The sequence below is a fragment of the Oryzias melastigma genome, linkage group LG14 (genome assembly GCF_002922805.2).
Source record: "Oryzias melastigma strain HK-1 linkage group LG14, ASM292280v2, whole genome shotgun sequence".
Taxonomy (NCBI): Eukaryota; Metazoa; Chordata; class Actinopteri; order Beloniformes; family Adrianichthyidae; genus Oryzias; species Oryzias melastigma.
In genome coordinates, this window is record NC_050525.1 from 26868471 (window position 1) to 26880648 (window position 12178).

At 39.2% G+C, this 12178-nt stretch overlaps 2 protein-coding genes across 3 annotated transcripts in view; both read left to right on the plus strand.

The window, feature by feature from the left end:
* Positions 1 to 5767, plus strand: part of foxred1 (FAD-dependent oxidoreductase domain containing 1) — an 8289-nt gene extending 2522 nt beyond the window's left edge. For both annotated transcript variants that reach the window (XM_024266412.2, XM_024266413.2), the window contains exons 3-11: positions 431 to 541; positions 647 to 765; positions 851 to 945; positions 1737 to 1838; positions 2061 to 2137; positions 2730 to 2890; positions 3559 to 3688; positions 4457 to 4561; positions 5034 to 5767. In XM_024266412.2, coding sequence (XP_024122180.1) covers positions 431 to 541; positions 647 to 765; positions 851 to 945; positions 1737 to 1838; positions 2061 to 2137; positions 2730 to 2890; positions 3559 to 3688; positions 4457 to 4561; positions 5034 to 5288 — 1155 coding nt within the window. In that variant the 3' untranslated portion in view covers positions 5289 to 5767. The remainder of the gene's footprint in view (positions 1 to 430; positions 542 to 646; positions 766 to 850; positions 946 to 1736; positions 1839 to 2060; positions 2138 to 2729; positions 2891 to 3558; positions 3689 to 4456; positions 4562 to 5033) is intronic.
* Positions 5768 to 9511: 3744 nt separating this feature from the next.
* On the plus strand, positions 9512 to 11331 carry kcnj1b (potassium inwardly rectifying channel subfamily J member 1b). Its single transcript, XM_024266415.2, has one exon. It carries the CDS (start codon positions 9678 to 9680, stop codon positions 10809 to 10811), a length of 1134 nt encoding a protein of 377 aa, XP_024122183.1. The 5' UTR covers positions 9512 to 9677; the 3' UTR covers positions 10812 to 11331.
* Positions 11332 to 12178: the final 847 nt, after the last annotated feature.

Sequence of the window (12178 nt, forward strand, 5' to 3'; positions counted from 1 at the left end):
TTTTTTTTATGATTTGGCTAATTTGGCATTTAGCTAATATTTTAGCTGGCTATTAGCTTCAGCATCTTCAACTATCAGCATTAGCATCTTCAGCAGCCAAATTCAGTTTACAGCATTCACTCTAGCATTATTGCAGGTAATGCTATATATCTAGTTCATAATTATGTAAAAAAAATATGTATTTGTTTTAGACTCATTTGTTAACTGTTAGAGTCCCAATCTATTCTCCAACTCTCCTCCAGCTTGTTCAGCTGTAGCAGTGAAGGTGGAGTCAGTGTTGTGACCACAAAGATCTGTGGGATGAACTTGTGACCTTTTTTTTCTCCGTCTTAAATGATGACTCAGCATTTATTTTTCATGTGCAGTTCTAAAGAACGTACTTGCTGCCCTCCTAACTGCAGCTTTTCTCTCGGCATGGCGCCGTCTGCAGTACTCCCAGGCCTCCACTGTGCTGTCAGCGGGGGGGATCCGCCAGCAGTTCTCGCTGCCCGAGAACATCCACCTCTCGCTGGCCTCCGCAGACTTCATGAGGAACATCAATGTAGGTCGAGGTGAACTCGCCGAGGGGGAAGAGCTTGATGAGGAGCAGAGAGAGGATGTTCTGTTCTGGTTTATCTCTTCCATGAACTCCTCCATGTCCTTTCAGGAACATCTGGGCGTGTTGAATGAAGAGCCCGTAGACCTGCAGTTCAACCACTCGGGGTACCTCTTCCTCGCCAACGAGAAGGTGGCTCACATCATGGAGGAGAACTACAACACCCAGAGGTGTTCTGGTCTTCAGCGAAGCCTCAAAGCCTCGAAGCTTCATGGATCCGTTCACTCATTGGTCTGATGGTTGTGGTCGTTTCAGGCTCGCCGGAGCCAAAGTGTCTCTCCTCTCTCCGACTCAACTGAAGGAGAGGTTTCCGTGGATCGACACAGACGGCGTGGCGCTGGCGTCCTACGGTGAGCAGGAAAGCATCTGATTGGTTAATTGTTAAATAACTTAAAATATTTTACTCTCCATAAAAATACATTTTGTCAAATTAATACAAGTTAGAAATGAGTACAAGATAACATCAGGCCGTTAATTACAATAAAATGATCTGGAGGGCCGGATTAAATTACCCAGAGGGCCGGATTCGGCCCCCGGGCCGTGACTTTGACCCATGTGGCTTATTTGATGCTTTTTGTTATAGACAGCACACCGAGTCATTCACACACATGTAGCTTCATACTCCAACTTCCAGATTTAAACACTTTTAAATGAAAATTTGAATTATGGGAAAAATAAACCGATTTTTGAAAGGTTAAATGTTATATCGTTCTCCGAGGTCGAAAAATCCTTAAACAAATTTTGCTGCCAAAAGCATAAAAACTCCATTTGCACGTTGAGCTTCAGGTAATAGTGAACATTAAAAATTAAAGCCTAAATGAGTTTTCTGCTGCAAATAGTTTAGTCTCAAAGTCGTCAGGAATCATTTTTCTTTGTTTTTAAAGCTAAAATGTAATTAAAAATGTTTATATCTGTGTTGGTTTAATTAATAATAGCTTTAAATTGTGGTGGAGAGAATTAGTCTCTTGCTATTTAGGTTTTTAAACGTTCCCAATTTTTTTATTGATTTTTAGAATGTTTTTCACTAAAGAGATTTTGATTTTCTCTTTAAAGAACTGGGCGTTTTTATCGACTCATTTCAGAGAGAAACTGTTTGCTGTACAGATTTGCTCAGAGTTCTGCTCGTCTTTCTGCCGTGCAGGCTTGGAGAACGAAGGCTGGTTTGATCCCTGGACTCTCCTGAACGCCTTTAAGAGGAAAGCCATTTCCTTGGGAGTCACTCAGTTCTGTGGGGAAGTCACCGGTGGGTCACAGCTCCTCAAAACATCTTTTCTCTTAAAATGATTCAACACAAATCGTCACATCTGAGCTAAGATGAATGTGAGCTCATAGAAATGACGACATAATTGGCAGCTTTCTCCTCACATTTCAACATTTTCTCTGCAGTAAAGACAACTTTCAAGCTGAAATCTGTTTGTCGTACTTTAACAAACACTGGAAACCACAAAGCATCTCTCATCTGCAGGTTTTAAGTCCATAACAAATGTTCTGACAACCGTTGACGACGAAAAAGTGGGAATAAAGAGAATCAAGTCTGTCAAAGTAAGTGAGACTTTCATTTTTTTGTGTCTTTTCTGTTTTTTTAATCTTGCAGTTTTGGATTCGGGATAGAAATTCTTGTCAAATTTTTATTCTAAAACCTCTACTATCTACGCAGAGCTAGATGTAGATCTTGAGTGACATAAACTTTTAAAATGAACAGGTGAGGACCAATCAGTGCAGTGTGAAAGCAGCCTTAAAAGTGGGTGTGGCTTAAATGGGCGACTGCAGCTGACCAAACATGAAGGAAATCAACTTCAGAAAAGTTTATATCTATTTTAAGACAAAAAATGAATTTCTGTTCATTTTTTCATTTTAATTTTGCAGAAGAATATTTGAAATACAGTTTTTTCTACGTTTGTTCCATTAAGAATAAATTTATATTAACTTATAAGGTGGAGAGACTTGGTGTTGTTAAATGTTCTTATTTTTACTGATTTTTGGAATCTCTTTGACCGAAGAGAATACATTTTTTTGTTAAAGAACTGGACGTTTTTGGTGGTTAAGTAATTAAATAAAAAGCTTGGCACTGAGGTGCGTGCTCTGGCGACCCCTCTGGGCCTCTGACGATGGGATGGGGGTTTGTGTGGAGCAGGTGCAGATGCCCAACAGTCTGCAGTACCAGCCGGTCGACTGTGCCATCGTGGTGAATGCGGCGGGAGCCTTTTCTGGAAAACTGGCGGAGATGCTGGGAATTGGCCTCGGCCCCAAAGATTCCTTCTCTGGAATTCCAGTTCCAGTGGAGCCTCGAAAGAGGTAGGTCACCGACCCGGGCCGCTCGTTTCCTTTAAAAAAAGAGGTCCGAATGCTGTTTGGGTTCTGTTGCCGGGACAGCGACTCAACGGTGTCCTGGTATTTGTGCCTCTGCTTTCTGCTTTTACTGTGTTTTCAGCTGTAAGGAAACATCTAAATACTGTGTTTTTGCAACATAAATAAAAGGATTTTAAGAAAATTAAGGCATAAAAAAACCACAAAAGTACATTTTCAGTAAGATTTCATTTCTTCCAATAGTTTTTCCACAAAAGCTCAATTTTTTTAATTATTAAAATGATTTATTAATTAACTTGTGAGAAAAAACAGATAAATCTTGTGTTTTTATGTATGAAAATCCGGTTCTTCATCTTAACAATGTTTTCCGAGTTCTTCCTTTCTTTAAATTGTTAAAATATTACTCTAATTGATTTATTGTGTGACTTTTTTGAAAGTTTATCTTTTTTTGTGCCTTTTTAAAATTCTTTGACAAGTTTCAAGCCTTTAAAGTGTCAACATTTCATGAAAAAAATCCTAAATGAAGCTTTTATCTTGTTTTGATGACTATTTTTTTATTTAATGGAAGAGGTGGAGCCATCATAATCTTTGTCCCCCTGAACCCACCGCATCAATAACAACTGAGTAGAAAGCTTTGGTCTGCTCCGGTTCTCCAGGTATGTGTACGTGGTCCACTGCCCTGACGGGCCGGGTCTGGACACGCCGTTCTTAATCGATTACTCTGGAGTTTACTTCAGGAGGGAGGGCTTAGGAGGGACCTACATCACTGGGGTGTCACCTGAGGAGGTAAGAAGCAGCTTCTCATTTGCATCCTCACATCCTAACTCGAAGTGCAACCTTTAACGCTAAAAGAGACATTTAGTCTAGTTTCTTACACACCAGAACCCACCAAGACCCCATTTTTATTGTTTAAAAATGCGCAATATTTATGTTTTTTTTGACAATTAAACATTGATTTATAAATTTAGCTTTTAAATATTACAACAGTGTCTCACACACAAGTTCCTTTCAAAATAAAACTCTGTGTCAATAAAGGTCCTTACTTAAATTAAAAATGCAAGGCATTCAAGCATGATATTCTTAATTATTAGGATTTTCGTGTGTTTTTCCCTTTTAATCTAAAAAATACACATTTTAGTAGAATCTATTAAAAAAAACTCAAAACATTTAAAATAACTTGAGGTTATCAGTGAAAACACACAACTCAAAATCATCATTTTAAACCACATCTGTTCAAAACTTTAGACACTTTAGTGTAATTTTCCAAAACAAAAATACTTTTAGAGACTCTAATTTGAGTAACTATTAAAAATACAATTTCAAAGAAAATTTCTACAGAATTTCTGACAGTAAATTAAACTTTTTTTGTGTAGATTCTTGACATGTTAATAATCTAAACAGAAATGACTTATGTTAACTAATTAATTTCTTATTTATTCAATTGTTAGCATTTTTCATTACAGCTAGAGAGCCATAATAAAGGGATAAACGAGCCACATGTGGCTCCAGCAGACCCCTGTCCTACCTGAACGTCTAACCACTGTTGGGTTTTAGGGGGAGGAGCCAGACACCAGCGATCTGGAGGTGGACCACCAGTTTTTCCAGGACAAAGTTTGGCCCAAATTGGCGAGCAGAGTTCCTGCGTTTGAGAAACTCAAGGTGGGTTTTGTTTCCAGAGATGCTGAAGTTGGAGGAAGCTGCTGATCAACCATATTTGTTTGGTTACTTATTCATGAGTAGCAATGATGGTAAAACTCCAAATCTTCAGAGATAGCACTATGCAGAGAGGAGGAGAAGGAAGGAAGGCAGTTTCTTACCCCAACACTCTGATTTTAAGTTTGGATGGGGGTTCAGGGTTCCTCTGGTTAAAACGAGCTTCGTTCCAAATGTCCTTCATGTCGTGAACACCACTGAGCGACCTAAAGAAGGAAGAATCCAATAAGTTTTTTTCATTTTATTTAAACTTTGTGGCTTTTTAAATTAATATTCTACTGTTTTTTTCAATGTTAAGACACCCTTCATCTTGAATAAATGTTAAATCTATTCTATTAATTCATAAAATAGCCTCCAGAGGGCGCCATAGGTCAAACATCAATATGTCACAGGATGTTGACTGAGGTTTTCTGGGCAGGTGAGCAGCGCCTGGGCGGGCTTCTACGACTACAACACCTTCGACCAGAACGGCATCATCGGCGTGCACCCTCTGATCAACAACATGTACTTCGCCACCGGCTTCAGCGGCCACGGCCTGCAGCACTCGCCCGCCGTGGGTCGAGCCGTGGCAGAGCTCATCCTGGACGGGAGCTTCCAAACTCTGGACCTGAACAACTTTGGATTCAAGCGGATTCTGGAGCAGGAGCCCATGCTGGAGAGGAACATTGTGTGACAGAGGCTGAGTTATGCCTCCATAGAAAAAAAAGACTCGGATTTGCAAAGGAAAAGAAGAATTTCTGGTCGATGGATTTTTGTGCACTTTTGTTAGCTTTTAATCAAGAAACCGTCTGGTCTGTTTTGGAGAGAATCAGCTGAAGAGAAAAGGCCTGAATGGAGCAGAGGGAGGCGGGCCAACTGTTGACTTGCCCCCCAAGCAGTGTAACTTGTAAAAATGCCAAAAATCCAGCCTTCTGTTGCTCCTCAGATTCCAGCGGAGCTGTTGTTGTGTGGTGCCGCTCACACAGACAACAGCTGCTTTGTTTTAGAGACAAATCCCACTAATTTCCTCAGTCTTAACAGGGATGTTCCACTTCTGACTTCCTGAGTTTTCAACCTTAAAATGATCAATTTTACCAAAGATTCTCGTATGTTTTTGAAAAGACATGTGTTGTTGTGTCATTACTTCACGTCTCTAAAATATTATCTGAAATATCTCTTCCTTTTTTTAATAAGTCACACTCATTGACTCACATACATTGACAAAAAGATCCAATAATTTAAACATTTTGTTTAAATTATAACAATAATTCTAATAGAAAGCTGATTTTTAACATTTTCTTTAGTGTTTCTTTTAAAACAACTACTAGAACTCATTAGTCTCAAATAATTATTTTTTATTTATTTTATAAAATGCAAAACTTTACTTTAGTTTAGGTATTAATCAGTATTATTAATTTTAGTTAAAATCAAATTAAGTTTAACACAAAATGGCCACAAGATGGCGACATTTCTTAGCCAACCAGCTAGTTGCATTTCCTAAATAAAACAGACACATTTAATATATTAATTACCCAACAATAATGGCTTATTTATGCAAAATTAGTTAAAAAACTTAATGTGTGAGCATTCAACACAATAGTATATTTTGCTTTAAAAGCTTTCTTTCTTTCAGTTATTAATAACATTTTGCTGGAAGGCGACATCTTTTAAACTACCGTCCATGATGAGCATCTCCATAATTAATGCCCACTGAAGTTCAGACAGCTCATAATCCTTAACACTGAATTAATGAGCTGTCTGCTGGTCCCACATATTCACTAAATATAAACTTAACATGAATTAGCTTTTTTAAACTTGTTTACTATTTAAAAAGTGTTTGAAGCCTTGTTAAAACTATATTTTGTAATGGAATATAATTAGTTTGTAGATTTTTTATGTTTTTATAATATATTAATTGGAATTTGTTTCAATTGTTTCCTTTAAAATGATAAGACTGAAGCTTTTCATGCATTTTCCCTGAATCATCATGTTTAGTTTCACTAATACAAGAATATTTTAAAGATCATTTTAGTTGAAAGTTTCAATTACATGGACATTTACATACAATTCTGTGGAATTCATTCTCTAAAATGCCATGTTAAAAAGACACTAAGCTTGTGGTTGTGGCCAAAAAAAAGAAAAAAAAAACTCCCACATAATGATTTCACCACCCGATTGACCCGATTGGTCGACTATTGGAAAAAACAATCGGTGATTAGTCTGTCAAAATAATGGTTTGTGGCAGCACTCTTGCTTATGGATCAAACATTAGATTTTTGGGGAGGAAACTGCTGCTGAAAACAGAACACAGATCTGACTTCATTGCCCCATTTTGGCATTTGGAGTTATATTTTACAGCTTCAGAAGATTCCCCTCTGAACACCTGCAGGTCCATCTCACCAGCTTCTGCAGAATTCCTGAGGATCTGAAGGTGAGACAGGACATGATGAACTTCGTACTGTTCAGTTTAACTGGCAAACAAGATGCAGAGATTCATCAACCAGGAAATTAAACCTGGGAGGAAACCTCACAAGGACAGACTGCTGGGTGTTGAGACTGACAGGAAATGAGGTCCGTCTCTGTCCGATGTTTCCTTTAATGAGGGTGATGGTAGACATGTGTCAACAGGCTGCATGTGCAGTCGAATCAACACGACCGGAACGGGATCTTCTGCTCCCTTCCTTTACACACAGCTGAGAATTCATGAAAATAAGCTCGGTGGACATGAAATGGTCCTTCAGGATACAGCAGAGGATGTCAAGGACAGGTTGCTGGTGCCCCCACGGCCCCTCATTTTAATGTAAATGTGTTGCAGCCCTGTTGGGGGAGGAGGATGAGGAAACTCAGCTGAGAAGATTCTTTGTGAGGCCTCCTGTAAATCTGAAAACAAAGCCATCGACTGTTTTCTCTGCTCCTGTTTGTGCCTCAAAGTAGCAACCGGGTTCCAGCGAAGGCTGGGTACAGTGTGGGGGCCCACGGGGGGCCACCACCGGTCGTGTTGTTGGTGATGAAGGGGAGTGGCCCCGCTGGGAGTTCTGCAGGGGGCCTGTGTACATGGTGGCATGTGGCTGGGATTAAGAAATTTCACTGTGGATTAAACTCTTTTCAAGGCCTCCTTGGCCACCCGCTAGAAAGGAAAAGAAGTCCAAAGTTCCAGCACTTCTCGAGCGAGCACTCGGGGCCCATGGTCTCTGTGAGCAGGTACGTCCACCCCAACAAAGATTTGTTCTTTTAAAAACAAGACTAATGCAAACTGTTCTGCTATTATGGATGATTTGAAGCTGCTGTCAGGTAAGTTATACAACAAACCTGTTTTCAAAGCTATGCCTTCACCCGACTTTCTAAGGATGATTTGAACTGGAAAAGCATATTAAGTTTAAGAGAGGGTTATTTTTTATGCACTTTAGACCTAATTTATAATGCATGTGATAATACAAGAGCGCTTCAGTCAAATTAACATCCTTTACCTACAAAGAACTATTCTCACTAATTTTATAATCCAGTGATAAATAACTGTTGTCAACATTTTTTTGTAATTATGTTGCCAAATCTCCTCTTCTTTATCTTAAGAGTTTGGATTTAGACTTTAGAAGCTAAACAGATTGAATTGGGGACCCGTTTCATGGCCACAACTCACACTGGAAAAACCTGTATTCAAAGAAAGTCAAAAGACCCTTCCTTAAAAAGATATAAGAAAGTTTATCATTAGTAAATTTATCCTAGTTTGCCTTATTAAAATAATAATTCTTGGATAGACCTTTTTTCTTACCCCATTAAAAGATCCTTTGCTTACTTAAAGATCAATGAAAGTTGTGTTTTTATATGATCTTGTAGCATTTTCTCATAATGGAGCACATATTTAACACATTTAAGATTAAAGCAGCATTTCTGAGTATTTCTTTATTCAAACTGACTTGGATCAGGAGCAGATGAAAACACGCGGTTTGAAAATGCTCGGATTTGTGCTCCAAAGTCTCGCCTCTCCACTCCAATTCCAAAGCATCCACTTGCAGACAAAATTAGTTTTCTTCGTCTGGCTCAAACTGTGTGGATGGATAGCCTCAATATTGCCCGCCATTTTTTTTTTTTTTTCTTTTTTGGCTACGCTAATGTTAGCTCGGGCTAGTGAGATGCTATAAGTTAGCGGGATAGATTAAACAAAGGAATGCTAAGAAATTAGCTTTGCTAATGTGCAAACAATCCCGCACACAACCTAAAGGTGAATATTTAATGAGCTCCTGCAGCTGTGCAGAACATATAACTTAAAAAAACACACAGGCTTTTTGATTTTGGCTAAAAAAACGCACAATTATAATCAAACTGAACGATTTAACAATAGAAAAAAATAGCGTTGGAGTAGAACTTTAAAGAAAATCTGCCAATGGGGTAAGAATTCTGACATATGTCTAAGAAGGCTGTTTAGAAGAATAGTGTCTTCATCTGGAGGAAATTACATGTAACTGAATCAGACCAGTTCCAGATTTCTGCCCAAAGTGATAAGTGAGGATAAAACCCAAAAGTCAAGTTAAAAAGTTACGGTTTTAAAATTTAAAAATGGTCATTCTGCTAGCTTTTTGGATTATTTTGGCATTTACTAAGATTTTAAGGGCTATTTGGGAGTTTAGCTAATATTTCAGCTACATGCTAACTGTTTTGGTCAAATTAGACTTTTTCAGTTTTTTAGGATATTTTGAAGTAATTTTTTTTAGCTACATGCTGTTTCGGCTAACCTTTTTTTTCCTGTTTTTTTAGGCTAATTTGGTATTTAGCTAATATTTTAGCTGGCTATCAGCTTCAGCATTTTTAAATATCAATTTCAGCATCTTCAGCAGCCAAATTCAGCTTACAGCATTCACACTAGTATTATTGAAGGTAATGCTATATATCTAGTTCATAATTATGATAAAAAGTTATGGTTTTAAAGTTTTAAAATGTAGTTTTAGAGTGTTCAATAAATGTTTATCCTGTTCACCCCGTGACCTAAGGTGTGTTCTGGATTTTGGCCCCTGTGTGATTGAGTTCGACCCCCCTGCTGTAGACGGAACCACCTGTAACCAAACCTGCTTGTTCCTGCAGCTCCAGGATGCTCCAGCTGTTCCCCGGTCACATCCAGCCAGTTGGACTCCGAGGCCGTAAAACCCGTCTGGTGACCAAAGATGGGCACTGCAACATTGAGTTTGGCAATATTGAATACAGCAATCACTTTGCGTACCTGGTGGACTTCTGGACCACGTTTGTGGAGATCCGCTGGCGGTTTGTCCTCCTGCTGTTTGTGGCTGCATTCACGGGCAGCTGGTTCATTTTCAGTCTGCTTTGGTACTGGATTGCAAAGAGTAACGGGGATTTGGTTGGACAGAACCGTACCGAGGGACACGTCCAGTGTATAGACAATGTGAACGGTCTAACGGCGGCATTCCTTTACTCATTGGAGACCCAGACCACCATTGGATACGGCGGCAGGGCGCTAACGGGGCACTGTGCTGGCACAGTGGCTCTGATTGTTATCCAGTCTCTAATCGGAGTATTCATCAACTGTTTTATGTGCGGCGTCATCTTGGCCAAAATCTCCTTACCCAAGAAAAGGGCAAAGACCGTCACCTTCAGTGACACAGCTGTCATCTGCTTGAAGAAAGAAAGTCTGTGTCTCCTCATTCGAGTGGCTAATCTTCGGAAGACGCTACTGATTGGAAGCCAAATCTACGGAAAGCTGCTGAGAACGACAACCACGCCAGATGGAGAGACCATTATCCTGGATCAGGTGGACGTTGACTTCATGGTTGATGCTGGGAAGGATAACTTGTTCTTCGTGTGCCCGCTCACCCTCTACCACATCATCAACAAATCAAGTCCCTTCTACGAGCTGTCGAAGGACACTCTTCCTCAGCAGGACTTTGAGCTGGTGGTCTTTTTGGACGGGATGGCCGAGTCCACCAGTTCTTCCTGCCAAGTCCGGACTTCCTACGTCCCTCAGGAGATCCAGTGGGGTTACAGCTTCCTGCCCATCATCTCTCGCACTAAGACGGGGAAGTACCGCGTGGATTTCTCCAACTTTTCCAAAAGCGTCCAGGTCACCACGCCTCACTGCATCCACTGCTTTCAGGCAGATGTGGACCAGAAGAACCACAACATCCACAGCAGCCAGCAGAAGCAGGGCATCGACAACCTGGGCTTCCAAATAATCGACATTCACAACCTGATGGACGTCACCAAAATGTGAGCTCCGTTCACGTGGACTCGGCTGGTAAAGCTGCTTCCATCAGCGAACAGTCGAGTTATTGTTGACTCTGTTACTTTTAAAAAAGCTGAAAGCTGATCATGTCAGGATAAACATTTAAAAAGAGCAGCAGTTGGGCTGCTCATTACGGTCAAACCGCAGTTGGGACTTTGCACGGCGAGAGCGTAGAAGACAGTTTGAAACTCTGACACTCAAAGGGGTAAACAGTGAAAGGCACAGCGGTTGTTCTTGAAAAGATTACGGCCTGAGCCCCTCTAATAAAAAAAGCTGCAGTGTGAAGGCTGACACACTGGAGGTTTGCTCATTATTTTTACTTTATAACACAAATTCCTTCTGTGGGTTTTTTCATATTAAAAGATGTTTCAGTAATTAGGAAACTTGGAGCGTAGCTGTTAACACCGAGATGTCATGTTGGCCGGTCTGCATGTCGTAGATTGTAATGTAGCACTGCAATGTCTCAGGGAAAGTTCTGTGAGAATAAAACTTTAACTACAAATGGAAATATTGCCTGTCATTGACTAAGTTATGATCATGTCATTGGAATGTTTTTAATTTCAGGATTACTAAGCAGTTTAGCAGACAACTTTCAGGGTTTTTATGTTATTTAAGGCAAATATCTCCAGGAAGGCAAAGAAGAGTGCAGATAATGAGAATGTTTGAATTTTTTATTCACAATAAAATCCTAAATTGTGCATTTTCTGCAGTTTTTAAACACTTTTTGCTTATTTTTGTCTTTTATTAAGCATGTCATAATAAATAAACAATAAAAATATTTCTTTAATTTCTGATTTCATATGGCTTCTCAAGAAAATGCTGGAGTTTTAGTTCAATAATTTAGAATATTGATGTAACTTAACTACTTACTTTAACAGACATAGAATAGACTATTTAACTCAGATTGTTGTATTTAAAACCCTCTCAAATTTGGCTAAATCTGTTTTAATTAATGAATTTGGTAAAATAAATAAACTTAAAGATTCAGAAGGAAATATATTTCAAAAATAGGGTTGGCGAAACATCCACAGATTTTAAAATAACCCTCTCCAGAGGTGTTCCTGCAGGTGGTGACGGGAAGGAACGACTTTACGAAATGCTAAACCAGGCTGGTCATCAGTCTGTTCTGAACTGATGCAGTTTTGTTTCTGTTATTGTATTTAAAATAAAGGATATGCAGTCTAGTTCGGTTTGCAGATGAAAATATTTCTTTGAGACATAACTTTCATTTTATCATAAAATTCAACAATATCAGATTTAAGTATGTGCTGAATGAAAAACAGAGATGCTATAATCACATATTTTTTCTACTTTTCACGTTGAATGTTTTCACGTTTTCACACAAAAACTTAAAC

Excerpts from the sequence above, each read along its gene's own strand:
- kcnj1b (XM_024266415.2), top strand. The coding sequence starts at position 9,678 with ATGCTCCAGCTGTTCCCCGGTCACATCCAGCCAGTTGGACTCCGAGGC.